The sequence below is a fragment of the Chiloscyllium punctatum genome, chromosome 24 (genome assembly GCF_047496795.1).
Source record: "Chiloscyllium punctatum isolate Juve2018m chromosome 24, sChiPun1.3, whole genome shotgun sequence".
In the NCBI taxonomy this organism is placed as follows: domain Eukaryota; kingdom Metazoa; phylum Chordata; class Chondrichthyes; order Orectolobiformes; family Hemiscylliidae; genus Chiloscyllium; species Chiloscyllium punctatum.
The window spans coordinates 40006833-40024595 of NC_092762.1; the positions used below are offsets into that span (position 1 = coordinate 40006833).

Here is a 17763-nt window from a genome sequence, read left to right on the forward strand (position 1 = left end):
TAGAATCCAGAATCGGCTGGCAAATTGGATACACAATTGGCTTGATGGTAGGAAGTGGAGGGTAGTAGTGCAAGGATGCTTGTGCCGAGTGCCTCGGGGGTCAGTGCTGGGCCCATCACTGTTTGTTATCTATACCAATGATTTGGATGAGAAGGTACAAGGCATGATTAGTAAATTTGCAGATGACACTAAAATAGGTGTTATAGTGAGCAGTGAGGAAGGTTATCAGAAACTGCAGCAGAACCTTGATCAGCTGGAGAAGTGGGCCGAGAAATGACAAATGGAGTTTAATATAGATAAGTGTGAGGTCTTGCATTTTGGAAAGTCAAATCAAGGTAGGAGTTTCATGGTGAATAGTAGGGCCTTAAGGAGTGGAATAGAGGGATCTGGGAGTTCAGGTGCATGGTTCTCTGAAAATGTAGTCACAGGTAGACAGGGCAGTGAAGAAAGCTTTTGGCTCATTGGCTTTTGTCAGTCAAGGCATTGAGTACAGGAGTTGGGAAGTTACATTGCAGTTATACAGGACGTTGGTGGGGCTGCATTTGGAATATTGTTCAGTTTTGGTCACCTTGCTATAGGAAGGATGTTACTAAACTGGAAAGAGTGCAGAAGAAATTTACAAGGATGTTGTTTGGACTCCATGGTCTGAGTATTTGGGTGAGGTTTGACAAGCTAAGACCTTCTTCTTTAGAGGGTAGTAGACTTCAGGGGATTTTTATTGAGGCGTATAAGAGAATGAGAGGCATGGATAGAGTGAATGGATTCAATCTTTTTCCCAGGATTGGGGAACAGAGGGCTAGAAGGTATCAGTTTAAGGTTAGAGGAGAAAGAATAAAATGGAACCTGAGGGGCAACTTTTTTTACAGAGGGTGGTGTGCATATGGAATGAACTGCCAGTGGAAGTGGTTGAGGTGGGTATATTAGCAACATCTGAAAGGTATTTGGATAAATACATGGATAGGAAAGGATTAGAAGGATCTAGGCCAGGTGCAGAAAAATAGGGTTAGCATGGATGTACGTTTTCTTTTGTAGATATGAACAAGTTTGGGCCAAAGGACCTGTCTCCATGCTGTAGAACTCTGACTCTATTAGTAAGTGTAATTTCAAACGTTTTTCCATGAAATGCATTTCAATTTCAAAGGCAATTGATTTGTTATTATTTCATTGAAAATAGTCTGAATACTTGTGAAGTATTATTTTATGTATTTTAAATGAAACTAAATCTATTGCGTAATTTCATTTTAATAACTCAAGATTCCTGTTTATAATGTCATTGAAACGGATGGTGAACAAGTTTAAATGTAACAGGTATTGTTCTAATATTTGCTTGATTTTAATATTTTTAATAATATCAATGCCTCTGACATATATTTGTTATCATAAAGCCATTAATATGTTTTTGTTTGTTAAATAGGTGAAATGCAATTTTGATTTGGTTGGTGCAGTGAACCTAAATGAAGCAGATCTAGTCATTGAAATTGAAGAGTTTCAAAGGAAAAGACTCAAGAAAAGCCAGGGTGAACCAAGTGAGAATTTATAACTTACTGAAATCTCTTTGGTGTGGTAATAGATTTGACTTTTTAGCATGAGAGATTAAGTAGTTTGAGCCAGTTCCAAATTAAAACATTTTGGCATCATATATAGCCCCCTAATGTGTGCATATGTACAATACGTAGCCTAGCTGCATACAAAAGATTTCATTCATGCACACTTCTGTCTTCACATTCTTGCTTCCCATAATTTTATTTTGGACAGACTTTTGTACCTTTTCTTTTTCCAGTTATAAATTCCTATGTCCATGTTTATAATGAAACGTATTCACGTAAACCAGTTGCATTGTAATTACTGTCTCACCTGAAATGGTGGTGTTGATGCTTCTGTTTTGTAATTTGTAGCTTTTTGCACTGAAGTGATACAAGTGTAACCAACTATTCCTGATCATCTAGGAGAAAGTGAGGACTGCAGATGCTGGCGATCAGAGCTGAAAAATGTGTTGCTGGAAAAGCGCAGCAGGTCAGGCAGCATCCAAGGAACAGGAGAAGGGCTTATGCCTGAAACGTCGGTTCTCCTTCTCCTTGGATGCTGCCTGACCTGCTGCACTTTTCCAGCAACACATTTTTCAGCTCTATTTCTGATCATCCTTGAGATAATGCCATCAGTCCTGATGAAGGGTCTTGCCGCAAACGTTGACTTTCTTGCTTTTCAGATGCTACCTGACTTGCCATGCATTTTCCAGCACCACACTTTATCGATAATTTAGATTTCCCTTTTGAGTTGCAGCAGTCCATGAGCTGAAGATACTTCTGTAATGCTATTAGATAAGGAACAACGAAGGAATAATGAGTATATTTTGAGGCTGGGACAGCTTGTAAACTGAAAAAGGACTTTGAGATCATACTATTCCCTAGTTGGGTGGACATAGGGGAGTGTTTGTGGGAATGTATTTATGCTGCTTGAAGAAACCTAGATAACCCACTGCAGTGCCTCAATATATAATACACACTGCAGCCACATCACCTCTTATTGGATTGGATGTTGAACTAGTGGACTGTCTGGTGATGCTTCCATGGTTTATGTTGGCTTAGTGAGCTGAATTAGAACTTCTTCCTCATGTAGCTTTGTACCTTGTAATGTTTTACAGAACACCTCACTTGCGGAAACAAATGAATTAATCAAGAGGAACAAATTTATTCAGAAACCACAAAGAGAAAATTAAGGCCAATATCTGAGACACTTGTCAGCAATGTTCCTTGTACAATTCACATATATGTCATTGTGCAGCAATATGGAATGTACTAACAGTGACTGCAAAGATCAAACCCTCCAAAAAAACAACAGCAAGAGAGGGAACAAAGAAAATGAAGCTGTGATTAGCACTGTAGTGAGCACAGGAGACAGGGAATCTGATTGCGTGAGCAGCAAATATGGGGGTTGGTAATCTAGTGGTAATCTTTTTTGAGTAGTAATATAAAGTAGTAGACTACTTGGAGACATGTTCAAATCCAACTATACACTTGAGATGTTAAAATTTAATTAGTAATTCTGGAATAAAATTCTGATAATGATTATGAGCCTACCAGATTATCGGAAGAACATTTCACATTCACTGATGAGAGAATCTTCTGTCTTCACCCAGTCTTTCTTACTTGAGACTCCATACTCATGACAATGTGATTGACTCTGACTCTGAGAGCCATTTAGATTATCAAACTACTGTAGCAAATTCAAATAATAATAAAACTGAATGGATCACATCCTCCTAGATAATAGAAGCATAAAAAAATGCTTTCTACCTAGTTAACCCTTAAAGTCCTTTTCACTGACTTGTGCCAAAGTTTATAGATCTCACCAACAGGCTAGTCAAACAATGGCATAATTGTATAATTATATTCAATGAGTTGTCCCTGACCAAATCCTCCATCACCATCTCTGTGCCTCTCACACAAGCTGGATTCCTACTCCCAACTCTGGCACCCTTAATTTTTGCTGCTTGTCCCTGCCCTTCCGACCTGATTGGTTCTATTGCAGGGCTATACATCTCCGTTATCCGTGATTTTTGTGGAATTGGGCTAGCTTCTCCAAGTTTCATAATTCATTGCACCTTTTAAGGAGTTGTGAACTTTAATCTGGATTTGGGAATACTTTGAAAGCTGTGTGCCAAAATCTTACCCATATTCGTTCTTTGTCCCCAATTGTTCTCTCCATTCCAACACATTAAGGGCGGCACGGTGGCACAGTGGTTAGCACTGCTGCCTCACAGCGCCAGAGACCTGGGTTCAATTCCCGCCTCAGGCAACTGACTGTGTGGAGTTTGCACATTCTCCTCGTGTCTGCGTGGGTTTCCTCCGGGTGCTCCGGTTTCCTCCCACAGTCCAAAGATGTGCAAGTCAGGTGAATTGGCCATGCTAAATTGTCCGTAGTGTTAGGTAAGGGGTAAATGTAGGGGTATGGGTGGGTTGCGCTTCGGCGGGGCGGTATGGACTTGTTGGGCCGAAGGGCCTGTTTCTACGCTGTAAGTAATCTAATCTAATTTCATCTCCCTCCCCACTTTCCAAGGTCCCTACTGGCACCCATACCAACTCCTATTCCTGCCATTCCCATTCACTAAATATCCACTACATACAAAATCAATGAACCACGGTGAAACTGCTCAGAATACTCAAACTCCCATTCACAATTCTTACAATGGAAACAAAACTACTATTCCTGTACCCTATCAAGTGTCAATTTGGCAGACATTAAAATGTCAACAGTCTTCATACACTTGGCATCTCTTTATTTTGAGCAACTAAACATTGGGGCATTCACAAGAGATCTCAAAAACAATAACCTATCATAACCAATTAAAAGATGTCAACAGTTCGATACAAACAGAATGCCCTTCTGAGATAATCCTTGAATGATCTGGGCTTTCAACCGGTTTGCACAGAAAGGGCAGATCTCTGTGGAACCAGACTACCTCATTTCCACCATTTTATCTGATCGATGGAAGAAGGTCACACCAGATAGAAACTTTTTGAAAACCATCTTTTCAACAATGGAAACAGGATACAACTTCACAGTTGCAGGAATTACAAAAGATCGGGATACTTGCTCTGGAAGTACAGCTTTGGGTAAAGAAAAAAGAACAGTCCAGCAAAGGAACAGGCCCTTTGCTCACCCAGCTTCTGCCATACATGATGCCTTACTAAAATATAAATCATTTGCCTCTACTTGTATCCCTCTATTCCCCGCCTGTTCATGTAACTGTCAGGATGCCTCTTAATTGTTGCTATTGTATCTCCCTCCGCCATCCCCGTTGCACATGGTTGAAGCAGTTATCCCCTTAGTAATTGACATTTTTAACCCAAGAAAAGATTTTTGACTATCCATTCTATTCATGCTTCTCATCATTTTGTAGACTTCTATTAGGGTTACCCCTCCCCTTTTGATGTTCAGGTGAAAACAAGCCAAGTTTGTCCAATCATCTTCATAGCTAATACCCTCCACACCAGGCACCATCCTGGTAAACCTTTCCTTCGCAATCACCAAAACTCCACATCCTTCTGGCAAGGTAGTGACCAGAACTATACACAATACTACAAGTGTGGCCTAATTAAAATTCTATACAGGTGCAACATGACTTGCCAATTCTGCTGTGTTCCCATCAATGATGAAGGCAAGCATAACATGCTTTCTTGACCACTTTATCCACTTGTGTTATCACTTTCAGGAACTGTGGACCTGTGCACCAAGATCCTTCTATATGTCGAGTTACTGTATATGTCCCTCCCGCATGACCTTGCATTTGTCTAGATTAAACTCCACCTATCATCTCTCCGCCCAAGTCTCTTGCCTATCTGTGTATTCTGCTGTTACCTCTGGCAATCCTCCTCATAATGCACAACGGCCAACCCCCCCCCCCCGCCCCCAGTCTTAGTGTTATCTATAAAAATGCAAATCAGACCACCTACATTCTCTTCCAAATCATTTATACATATATATTACAAACATAGGAGTGCCAGCAATGATCCCCACGGAACACCACTGGTCACAGAACTTCAATCTGAAAACCACCCTTCCATTGATACTCTCTGTCTTCTATGACTAAGCCAGTTCTATATCCATCATACCAGCTCATTGTGGATCCCATGTGACTTCACCTTTTATATCACTCTGCCAGAGGGACTTTCTCAAAGGTCTGTATAGACAACATCCACCACCCTTCTCTCATCAATCAAGTTTGTCACTTCCTCAAAAAAAACAATCAAGTTTGTGAGATACAATCCTCCCCACCCAAAGACATGCTGCCCATCACTAATCTGTCTATATTTTTCCAAATGTGCATAAATCCCATCCTTAGGGAAACTATTGGAGAATATTCTTATCAGTGACATAAGGCTCACCAGCCTGTAATTTCCTGGATTATCTCTCATACCCTCAAACAAATTTATGGTGTGATGTTATTCATGATCCTTTAGATTCTTTAATCCAAAATATTGCAACTGTGCAGCTTCCCTTCTCCTCAAAGTACCTGTTCCTTGTTACATTTAGCATTGACTGTCTAAAGACCTGACTTTGCTGAAGTTAACTCCTTAAATTCTTCTGCAGGGCAATCATTTGTCCTTGTTTAATAAGGCAGCCAGTTATCAAGCAATTGTTATAACAGTTTTATTTATGTAGCTTTGACTCCTCCTATTCCTAGGCATGCTTAATTGCTTTCAGTTCCTGTACAAGTTCATCCTTGCCCCTTAACAGTTTATTCCAGGCAGAGTTATTGCTGATTCTTTCAATCCATGAACTATTAAAGTTCTGAAGTTTACAGTATCACATTAAGGACCTCACCCACTTCCTCTATCTCCACGCATAAATTCCCTCATTTGCCCTAGCGAGGACCTACCCTTTTCGTAGCTACCCTTTTGCTCATTCTATAAATATAGCACCTTGGGATTTTCCTTAATCTTGTTTGCCAAAGGCATTTCATAACCCATTTTAACCCTCCTAGTTCCTTGTTTGAGTTCTTTTCTGCTATCTTTATGTTCATAGAGGGCTCTGACTGGGTTTAGTTTCCTATACCCGACATGTGCCTCCTTTTGTTCTTTTTGACTAAGCTTTCAATTTCTCTTGTTATCCAAGGATCCCAAACCTTGTTATCCTTACCCTTCATTTCCACAGGAACGTGTTGATCCTAAACTCTAATCACCTAGCCTTTAAAATATTTGCACATGTCAGATATGGATTTACCCTCAAACAGCTGCTCCCAATGTACATTTCCCAGTTCCTGCCTAATATTGTGGTAGTTAGCCATCCCCCAATTTAGTACTTTCACCCAAGGACTACTATTATCCTTATCCATAAGTAACTTAAAACTTACAGAATTATGGTCACTGTTACCAAAATGCGCTCCCATTGAAACTTCAATCACCTGGCTGGGTTCACTCCCCAATACCAGGTCTAGTATGGCCCATTCTGTCGTTTGGACTATTTACGTATTATTTCAAAAAACCCTCCCAGACACACCTAACAAATGCTATTCCATCCAAGCCAAAATGGTTTCATCATGTACAGGACATTGGTTAGGCCACTGTTGGAATATTGTGTGCAGTTCTGGTCTCCTTCTTATCAGAAAGGTGTTGTGAAACTTGAAAGGGTTCAGAAAAGATTTACGGGGATGTTGCCAGGGTTGCAGAATTTGAGCTATAGGGAGAGGCTGAACCTGCTAGGGCTTTTTTCCCTGGAGTGTCAGAGGCTGAGGGGTGACCTTATAGAGGTTTACAAAATTATGAGGGGCATGGATAGGATAAATAGGCAAAGTCTTTTCCCTGGGGTGGGGGAGTCCAGAACTAGAGGGCATAGGTTTAAGGTGAGAGGGGAAAGATATAAAAGAGACCAAGGGGCAACTTTTTCACGCAGAGGGTGGTACGTGTATGGAATGAACTGCCAGAGGAAGTGGTGGAGCCTGGTACAATTGCAACATTTTAAGAGGCATTTGTATGGGTATATGAATAGGAAGGGTTTGGAGGGATATGGGCCGGGTGCTGGCAGGTGGGACTAGATTGGGTTGGGATATCTCGTCTTCATGGATGGGTTGGACCGAAGGGTTTGTTTCCATGCTGTACACCTCTATGACTCAATATGTATCACACGGGCCATGTCATTTTTTTCCCAATGAGACTTTATTGAAATAGTGGTCTAACCATCTCTCAAGAATAGATGAACAGTAAACATTTCATGAAAGAGTATAAAATAAAATGTCATGTTAAGTTATCTTTGCTTTCTGTCTTTGCAGGAATTCAAAAATATACAAGACCTAACCGTTCAACTAAAGCAACCCGATTTTCCTGTGAATTTTGTGGCCGAAGATTTCTGGACCGCTCAGAATGGAAATGTCATGTTCGGAGACACTCCGTAAGTTGCACTGATTTGTTCAATAGTTCTGCCAATAACAAACACTAGCAAATATCAAAAAGAGACTAAGACATTAGTAAGATGGCCAGTTCGTATAAAATTGCTGTTAAATATGTCTAGGCTAGCCTATGTAGCAGTTCTGTGCTTATACACCACCATTTATCAATGAAATGTACGCCTCATAGAACTCTTCTGTGGTAATTACATTGTTTTCTGTTCCTAATATGCCAGTGTTGCCCTGTGTGAAATTATTGATTTGTATTTTGGTGGTGAGAATCTTTCACATGTATGTAAAGTACTCATTTCTGTCTTTAAGCCTGTATGATTTCAGACAATTATAAAATGGTTTGGATGAGGCGTTGATTAGCAAGTTTGAGGGCAACAGCAAAATTGATGGCATAGTATGTAGTGAAGAAAGTTTTCTAAGATTACAAAGGGATCTTGATCAAACAGGCCAATATGGCAGATGGAGTTCAATCTGGACAAGTGCGAGGTATTGCGCACTCTACAACAAACATGAGTCTGGCTTATACAATTAATGGTAGGGCCTTGGATGGTGTTGGAAAACAGAGGGACCTGGGGGTCGGGTACATAATTCTTTGAACTTTGCGTCACGTATTGACAAGATAGTTCAAAAGGAGTTTGGCATGCTTGCCTTCGTTATTCAGTCCTGTGAGTATAGGAGTTGGGTAGTCATGTTGAGGTTGTACAAGACATTTGGTGAGACCTCTTCTGGTCACCCAGCTGGAGAGGGTTCAGAAGAATGTCGCTGGGTATGGACGGTTTGAGTTAGAAGGAAAAGCTGGAACTTCTTTTACTGAAGCATAGGAGGTTGAGAGGCAACTTCTTAAAAAGTTTATGAAATAAAGAACATAGAACATTACAGCGCAGTACAGGCCCTTTAGCCCTCGCCGTTGCGCCAACCAGTCATACCAATCTGAAGCCCATCTAACCTACACTATTCCATATGTTTGTCCAATGACGTCTTAAATGCACTTAAAGTTGGTGAATCTACTACCGTTGCAGGCAAAGCATTCCATACCCTTACTACTCTGAGTAAAGAAACTACTTCTGACATCTGTCCTATATCTATCACCTCTCAATTTAAAGCTATGCCTCCTCGTGCTCGCCGTCACCATACTTGGAAAAAGGCTGCAATCTCATGTTAGAAACGTTCTAATTGGGTGTCTGTGCTCGACCAATTCTGCCTGTTGCCAACTTTAATTGCCATACATTCAGCTGCATAAGCACCTCTCAGCCTCTTGCTCCTTAAGGCATGTCTCATTTACTTTATTGGCTTCGTGTCAAACTTATCTTTGCAATACTCCTGTGGACAGTTATGATCAAAGAGGTTCTATACCATTTTCTTGAAACACTGCACTCTTTGAGGTGTGAGTCAAAGTATTTCATCCACTGACAATGAAAGACTAGTCATACACTTTCAAGTCATGATATTGTGTAGCCTGGAGGGAAATTTTGCAGGCCAAGATTTAGGCTGAAAGTGATGATAGCTTTGCTTTGCTACTTGGCGAATCGAAGCATTGAAAATCTCAAGACAAGATGGGGCATTGATACGTCTAGATCACCATCCATATTAATGAAATATTTCATTTCAACTTCATTTATATACTGGTAGTTATCTTTTCACTAGGATGGGGGGGGGGGGTGGATTTTAAGAATAGGGGGCACATTTTTAAGGTGAGGGGAGAGATTTGAAAAAGACTTGAGGGGAAATTTTTTGTCACAGTAATGGTTCGTGTATGGAATGAACTTCCAGGGGAATTGGTGGAGGCTGGTACAAGTGCAACATTTAAGAAGCACTTGGATTGCTATATGAATAGGAAGGGTTTGGAGGGATATGGGCCGGGTGCTGGTAGGTGGGAATAGATGGATTGGGATATCAGGTCGGCATGGTTGGGTTGGACCAAAGGGTCTGTTTCTGTGACTCTAAATGGTGGATATGGGTACAATTACATTTAAAATACATTTCAAGAAGTACATGAATAGGAAAGACTTGGAGGGATATGGACCAGGAGCAGGCTGGTGAGACTGGTTTAATTTCAAATTATGGTCAGCATGAGCTAGTTGGGCCAAAGAGTTTTTTTAAGGTGCTGTATGACACTATGACAATTAAAAATGTCAGAAGCCTGAACTATATTTGAATATTTGATTGGTTTGTACCCTTTAATTGAAAAAAATTTGGGTGGCTACTTTTGGTACCTTTTTTTTTTTATTTGTGTGAACCCAGTTGAAAATTTCCCTGATTCTTTGAAACACATTTTAAATATGTTATCAGGTAAACTAATATTTATTTGATTAAGTATACATAAGCTTGCATTTCATTCATATATAGTACATAAAATCTAGCATTTTGCAGCTTGTCATAAAGATGTACAGCACGGAAACAGACCCTTCGGTCCAACTCATCTATGCCAACTAGTCATCCTAACCTAATCTAGTCCCATTTGCCAGCACTTGGCCCATATCCCCCTCAGCTCTTCCTATTCCCATACCCATCCAGATGCCTTTTAAATGTAATTGTGCCAGCCTCCATCTCTTTCTCTGGCAGCCCATTCCATACACGCACCACCCTCTGCATGAAAAGGTTGCTCCTTAGGTCCCTTTTCTATCTTTCCCCTCTCACTCTAAACTAATGCCCTCTAGTTCTAGATTCCCTGAACCCAGGGAGAAGACTGTGTATTTATCCTATCCACGCCCCTCATGATTTTATAAGCCTCTATAAGGTCACCCCTCAACTTTCGACGCTCCAGGGAAAACAGCCCTGGCCTATTCAGCCTTTCCCTATAGTTCAAATCCTCCAGCCCTGTCAACATCCATGTAAATCTTTTCTGAACCTTTTCCAAATTTCACAACATCTTTCCAATAGGAAGGATTCCGGAATTGCATGCAATATTCCAAAGGTGGCCTAACCAATGTCCTGTACAGCCACAACATGACCTCCCAACTCCTATACTCAATATTCTGACGAATAAAGCAAAGCATACCAAACGCCTTCTCTACTGACCTATCTACCTGCCACTCCCCTTTCGAGGAGCTATGAACCTACACTCCAAGGACTCTTTGTTCAGCAACACTCCCTAGGACCTTACTATTAAGTGTATAAGTCCTGCTAAGATTTGCTTTTCCAAAATGCAGTGCCTCGTCTTTATCTAAATTAAACTTGATCTGCCACTCAGACCATTGGCACATCTGATCAAGATCCTGTTGTACTCTGAGGTAACCTTCTCCGCTGTCCACTACATTTCCAATTTTGGTGTCATCTGCAAACTTAGTTACCATACTACCAATGTTCACATCCAAATCATTTATATAAATGATGAAAAATAGCGGACTGGGCACGAATCCTTGTGGCACTCCATTGGTCACAGGCCTCCAGTCTGAAAATCAACCCTCCATCGTTACCATCTGTATTTTACCTTCGAGCCAGTTCTGTATCCAAATGTATCCCTGTATTCCATGAGACCTAATCTTGCTAACCAATCTCCCATGGGGACCTTTGTCAAACGCCTTAGAGATCACATCTACCGCTCTGCCCTCATCACTACTCTTTGTTACTTCTTCAAAGTATGGGCGGCACAGTGGTTAGCACTTCTGCCTCACAGCGCTGGAGACCCAGGTTCAATTCCCGCCTCAGGCGACTGTCTGTCTGTGTGGAGTTTGCACATTCTCCCCATGTCTCTGTGGATTTTCTCCGGTTTCCTCCCACAGTCCAAAAAAATGTGCAGGTAAGGTGAATTGGCCATGCTAAATTGCCTGTAGTGTTAGGTGAAGGGGTAAATGTAGGAGAATGGGTCTGGGTGGGTTGCTCTTCAGAGGGTCGGTGTGGACTTGTTGGGCCGAAGGGCCTGTTTCCACACTGTAAGTAATCTAATCTAAAATAAACTCAATCAAGTTTGTGTAGATACTTTTTCCCATGCACAAAGCCATGCTGGCTCTCCCTAATCAGTCCTTGCCTTTCCAAATACATGTAAATCCAATACCTCAGGATTCCCTCCAACAACTTACCCACCACTGATGTCAGACTCACCAGTCTATAGTTCCCTGGCTTTTTCATACCACCTCATTTAAATAGTGGTTCCCACATTAGCCAACCTCCAGTCTTCGAACACCTCACCTATGACTATCAATGATACAAATATCTCAGCAAGGGGCCCAGCAATCGCTTCTGTAGCTTCCCACAGAGTTCCAGGGTACACCTGATCAGGTCCTGGGAATTTAACCTCTTTTGTGTGTGTTTCAAGACATCCAGCACTCCCTCCTCTGCATTTTTTTTTTAAGATATCACCATTTATTTCCCTACATTCTGTAACTTCCATGTCCTTCTCCACAGTAAACACTGATACAAAATACTCATTTAGTGTCTTGCCCATCTCCTGCGGCCCACACACAGGCCGCTTTGCTGATCCTTGAGGGGCCCTGTTCTCTCCTTAGTTACCCTTTTTTGTCCTTAATGTATCTATAAAAACCCTTAGGTTTGGCAAATACAGTTAAGGATAAACCAATCTCATGTCTCCTTTTTACCCTCCTGATTTCCCTCAAGTATATTCCTACTGCTTTTATACTCTTCTAAGGATTCACTTGATCTCTCCTGTCTATACTTGACATCAGCTTCCTTCTTTTTCTTAACCAAGCCCTCAATTTCTCCAATCATCCAGCATTCCCTGCACCTATCAGCCTTTCCTTTCACCCTAACAAGAATATATTGTCTCTGGACTCTTGTTGTTTCATTTTTTTCTAGATTACTGAGATTACTTAGTGTGGAAACAGGCCCTTCGGCCCAACCAGTTCACACCAACCCTCCAAAGAGCAATCCACCCAAATCCATTCCCCTACATCTAACACTATGGGCAATTTAGCATGGCCAATTCACCTAACCTGCACATCTTTGGACAGTGGGAGGAAACCGGAGCACCCGGAGGAAACCCACGCAGACACTGGGAGAATGTGCAAACTCCAACACAGACAGTGGCCCGAGGCGGGAATTGAACCTGGGTCTCCAGTGCTGTGAAGCAATAGTGCTAACCACTGAGTCACCGTGCCGCCATTTCCGAAGGCTTCCCATTTTCCAGCTGTCCCTTTGTCTGTGAGCATCTGTCCCCAATCAGCTTTTGAAAGTTCTTGCCTCATACCATCAAAATTAACCTTCCTCCAATTTGGAACTTCACCTTTTAGATTCTGTCTATCCTTTCCCATCACTTTAAAAATATTTTTATTGAAAATTTTTCTTTGCAAAATTAGAAAGTTACAAAAATATGAAAATATAGCATCATAACATCAAAAACCATGAACAATAAGCCAACAACTATACTACTCTACAAAAGAATTCAAAATTACACTTATTACAAATCAATGAATAAGAAGTAACGCCACTCAACGCAATCAGACCATAGCTCTCCACCTTCGAGACCATCAATTATTAAACTCACATTTGTTCAAAATTCTTCCTCTCATAGATTTATATCAGACCAAACCATCCTGTCTAAACAAAAGCCCTAATCAAACTGGCAGACAGAACTGCTTCCAAATAATTCAAAAAGGGCTGCCATGTAATGGAAAAGTTGACCATTTTCTTGTGCACCATACTTGTGAGAGAGTCTAAAGGAATGTGTTCCATAATTAACTTATGCCACCCTGACGAACCCGGCGTCTCAGACACCCAGCACATCAGAATGTTCTTCCTCACACAAAAAGTGAGAATGTTAAAAAGATTTTTGCCATGTACATCTAAGGGAGGTAAATTTGGCAAATCCAGGAGCAAAAAGACCAGGTCCACCATGACTTCTGTCTCCAAGAGCCTCTGTTTTACTCCTGCCACAGCGTCTCAGTACGCACGGAGCCTGTGGCAAGACCACAGGCAATGAGTGAAGGTACCTGTGTTTATTTTACATTTGGGGCACATTGAAGATGCTCCCTGCTTAAATTTCACAAGACTATCTGGGGCCAGTTGAGCCTTATGAAGAATCTTTTAACTGCACAACATAGGTTATATTACATATCGAAATCCTCCTTGCTTTCTCACAAATGTCCTCCCATGTTTCCGAAGTGATCCCAACTCCTAACTCTCTCCCCTAGATCACACATAGGTGTCACCTAAGGAACCTCCCCCCAGCAAATGATGAAGAGTACTTATTGAAAGAGTGCTCTTAGCCTCATTTCCGTATCAGATCTATAACACTCAGTCAAGAGCGTGGTCTCTTCGGATAAAATCTCTAATCTAAAAGAAATGGATGAGGTCCCTACTCAGCAGTGCACATTTGAGTTATTTGATCAAATGACAATAACGTTTCACCCTCAAGTAGATCACCCAAACAAGAGACTCCCCGGGACCCATTGTCCATGGCCGGAAAACTGACATGCCAACTATTGGAGTAAGAAAAGATGTTTTAGACATATTACTCTCCAACTGCCTTATTGTCCTCCATGCTCTGGCTGTGTTAGTAACTATTGGATTTCTCTGCATTCATATCTAATTGGATTTTAGTTTAACATTCTTGTTTGTCATTGGTCTATGTCAGTGTCAAACTCCACCTGGAATTCAGTGCTGTTAAGATCACAACCACCTGATGAAGGACCAACGCTCCGAAAGCTAGTGCTTCTAATTAAAACTATGGACTATAACCTGGTGTTGTGATTTTTAACTTATGATTACTGTGTTCTTGCTAAGATTTTCCAAAAATTCCTATTAGGAATGGATCCATCAGCTTGGAAGTCAGAACTGCATGCATGTTAGTCAAATTCGCCCTGCCTAATTACATAATACTAGATTTCAAATAGATTTTTCTCTAGTTTGGCAAATAAACTCATTCTCTCATTCAGTCTTGTCAATTTGATCATCCCAGGCTATATGAAGATTAAAGTGCCCCATAATTGTTGGTTTGCCTTTGTTACAAATTAGGAATGTAAATATACAGCAGGAATGGAAAAGCAAAGAAACTACATGTTCAAAGCAACTTATAACTAAAGGTCATTTGCCATCCATGGGATTTGCCATATAGCTTGCAATGTTACCTTTTAATATGCAGTTATTTGTGACCATTTACTACAGTGCATGGTGTCTTTATATTAACTTGCCTGGCTGAATGTATCTCTAAGAAATAGTTCTAATCTAAAGAGTTAATAATTGGATCTGCTACACTCCCTTAAATGGTAGCAATGTTTCCCTCCCTGGAGGGGAGTTGGTGAGATCAGAAAGTACATGTATTTGAATAAGTTGTCCCTGGGGAGGTATTGGCTGAGAAGCTTTGGGACTTTCTTGACATGCCAGCAATTAAGGTGCTTAAGTGGTCAATTAGCAGCCACTTATAAGGGCTTCAAATCACACCAATTGTTTACTTTCTCAGAAAATGTGCTGGTTTTCTGATGCAGGAAGTGTTACTCTGTTTTTCTCAAGATGATAGCATTCCAAGGCCTGCATAAGCTGCTAGTGGGTGACCTCTGAACCCCCTGTACCTGCCGTGCCTGTTTCACAAGAAGGAAAGGAAAAAGAAATCCTTGTTGGATTTCACAAACAGTAAGCCCTGAGTAGGCTATAGGAGCTAAAGGTTTCTGGCCTCTGGCTGGCAGGTTCTGGTGATTGTGGATGTTACTGTCAAGGTCTCTGAAAAGCTAAGATGTGCACTGGTCAGCTCTTCAGCAAATTGGCATGTGATTCAGCAAGCTTTCTCAGTGTTGGGGCATCAAGTCAATGGATGTCTAGCATATTTAGTCTGAAAAAAGGAAAATCAAGCTCTGAGTATTTGTGATGGTGCATTGGGCTGATGGAGTTGGAGGGATGGTCAAGGAGAATTGAATGGTACATAGATGGAGCTCAGGTCCTAATTCAAATCCATCTGTTAGTTGAACATTGTAACCAAAATTTTCACTCGATCAGTAAAGACACAGTATACCTCAGTTTTGTTGGAAGCATTTAGATTTGTAGTTTTGAGAAAAAAGCATTGTTTCCAGTCATTGAATTTGAAGTGTGCAGTTTGCACCTTAATTTCAACATGTGTGCCCTTAGTGCAAGTTCAATTTGTTCAACCTATCAAGAAGCTTAGTAAAAGGTACACTCTCTAGTGGCAGAATTAATGAATCATGGTGTGTGGGTGCTTTTTACATGGAAGTAGAATACTAGGCTGCATGTCATTTATTAAATATGCTGAGAATCTGGTGACTGCACAAAGCAAAATCAATACACCAGTTTGCCTACAGTCAAAACCTCATGCGTTCATCCTGAACTGCCACTGATATAGTTCAAAATAGAATGACAGAAAAAGAAGTAGCAGATACAGGTCTGTGGGAATAGCCTTCAAATGCTATGCTTGTCAGCTTTTTTTTGGAAACTGCAGGATGGTACTGGCTATTAGATATGATCTTAATCTTTCAAAAGATTGGACCAAGTAAACACTCTGGTCACAAATGCTGACAAAATCTATAATATAATGGGGAGGTTGCAGCAAGATTAATCCCACTGGGAAAGAGACAAATTGAGGGTGTTTTGAGAAACTCAAGTTCACCAGTTTAGAAACGAAGTGCTCATGGCTTGAACTGATTGAAGAGTGAATTCTCAATATCACTCAATAAACTTCATATTAGGTCAGATTTTGTTTCAGCGAAATGATTGAATTTGATAGTCTTTTCTGATTCTTCTAATACTAATTTATTCTGGGACAGTGACACTAAATCTAGCAATTTTTAAGATGGTTGGTTTGTTTTGTGATAGTTGCTAATGATTATATTTGCAATAACCAGATTGAAAGCTGATGAGGACCTATTGAGAGGAAACCAGATAGAAGAATTTGCGAATGAAGACCAGAATTCTCAATGTCTTAAACAAACCAGGCCCTTTGTCTTCAAACTACTGTCTGTGAGTCTTTGTCAATCACCATTGTGGTAACCTGAGGAATAAATGCAAAATTGTGTTGGTTCTTTTTGCATTTTGTTTTGATTTAAATCTGGATATAATGTGGTGAATAGTGACCTCACAAGACATAGAAATAGAGAATGACTGTTCTGATTCTTTTTGAAAAGCTATGACACGTACATGTTGTTTGAATAAAACATTTTTCTACAGCAGTTGACGAGAATTTGCCTTTGCTGTGAAATTAATTTAAGCAGTTAGTATTCTGTATCTCTAACCTTCTGGTGTATTATAACTGGGAAATGTTGTTACTGATTATTTATGATAGGAATTTGTAATGTTTGTATTTAAAAATTTGCTCATTGAATTCTGCAACTTTGATTATGATTGGCTCATCATTATTACAATTATTGTTGCACTGATTTCTAGCAATTGTAATTCTAGAATAAATACTAAAATTGATTGAATGCAGCTACTTTAAATTGACCAAACGTTCGCATCAAGACAATTCTTGAAAATTATCGACTTTTGTTGAAGTTCACAATACAAGGTGCTTGTGTATTGATGAGCATTCTCCTTTTGCATGCTGACATTATTTTTCTATTCCTTGCAAGTTATTAAGATATTAAAATACACTGAAGAAATCAAGCAAATTCTTAACCAGATAACATTTCACTAAAGTGTAATGATATGAAAAACATGCAAAAGCTTTGTTTTCCACTGTGATAAGGGCTATGTTATTTCCACTTTCTCAGAAGTAGAGACGCAAATTTACTGTAGCGGCGAAATTAACACATTGTTGACTTCTGCAGTAGCCTGTTTATTTCACTGTAACCTCTAGAAGTTTGTGAACCTGAGATCTCTCCACATCTTTCCTAAAGACGTACCCAGAAAACATTAAAGAGCCCTTTGCTCTGTCTTTGACTACACCCACAAAATCCTGTGCAAGAAAGCTTTCAAAATTAGATAAAAATTTGATGTTTAAAGTTGTGTTCTTATGTATATTTAATGGTTTT

At 40.3% G+C, this 17763-nt stretch overlaps 1 protein-coding gene across 1 annotated transcript in view; it reads left to right on the plus strand.

The window, feature by feature from the left end:
• LOC140494388 (zinc finger protein 462-like) overlaps positions 1-17069 on the plus strand; it is a 28859-nt gene extending 11790 nt beyond the window's left edge. Inside the window, exons 3-5 of the mRNA XM_072593581.1 lie at positions 1415-1526; positions 7769-7887; positions 16639-17069. Of these exons, the coding sequence (XP_072449682.1) occupies positions 1415-1526; positions 7769-7887; positions 16639-16650 (243 nt within the window). The 3' untranslated portion in view covers positions 16651-17069. The remainder of the gene's footprint in view (positions 1-1414; positions 1527-7768; positions 7888-16638) is intronic.
• Positions 17070-17763: the final 694 nt, after the last annotated feature.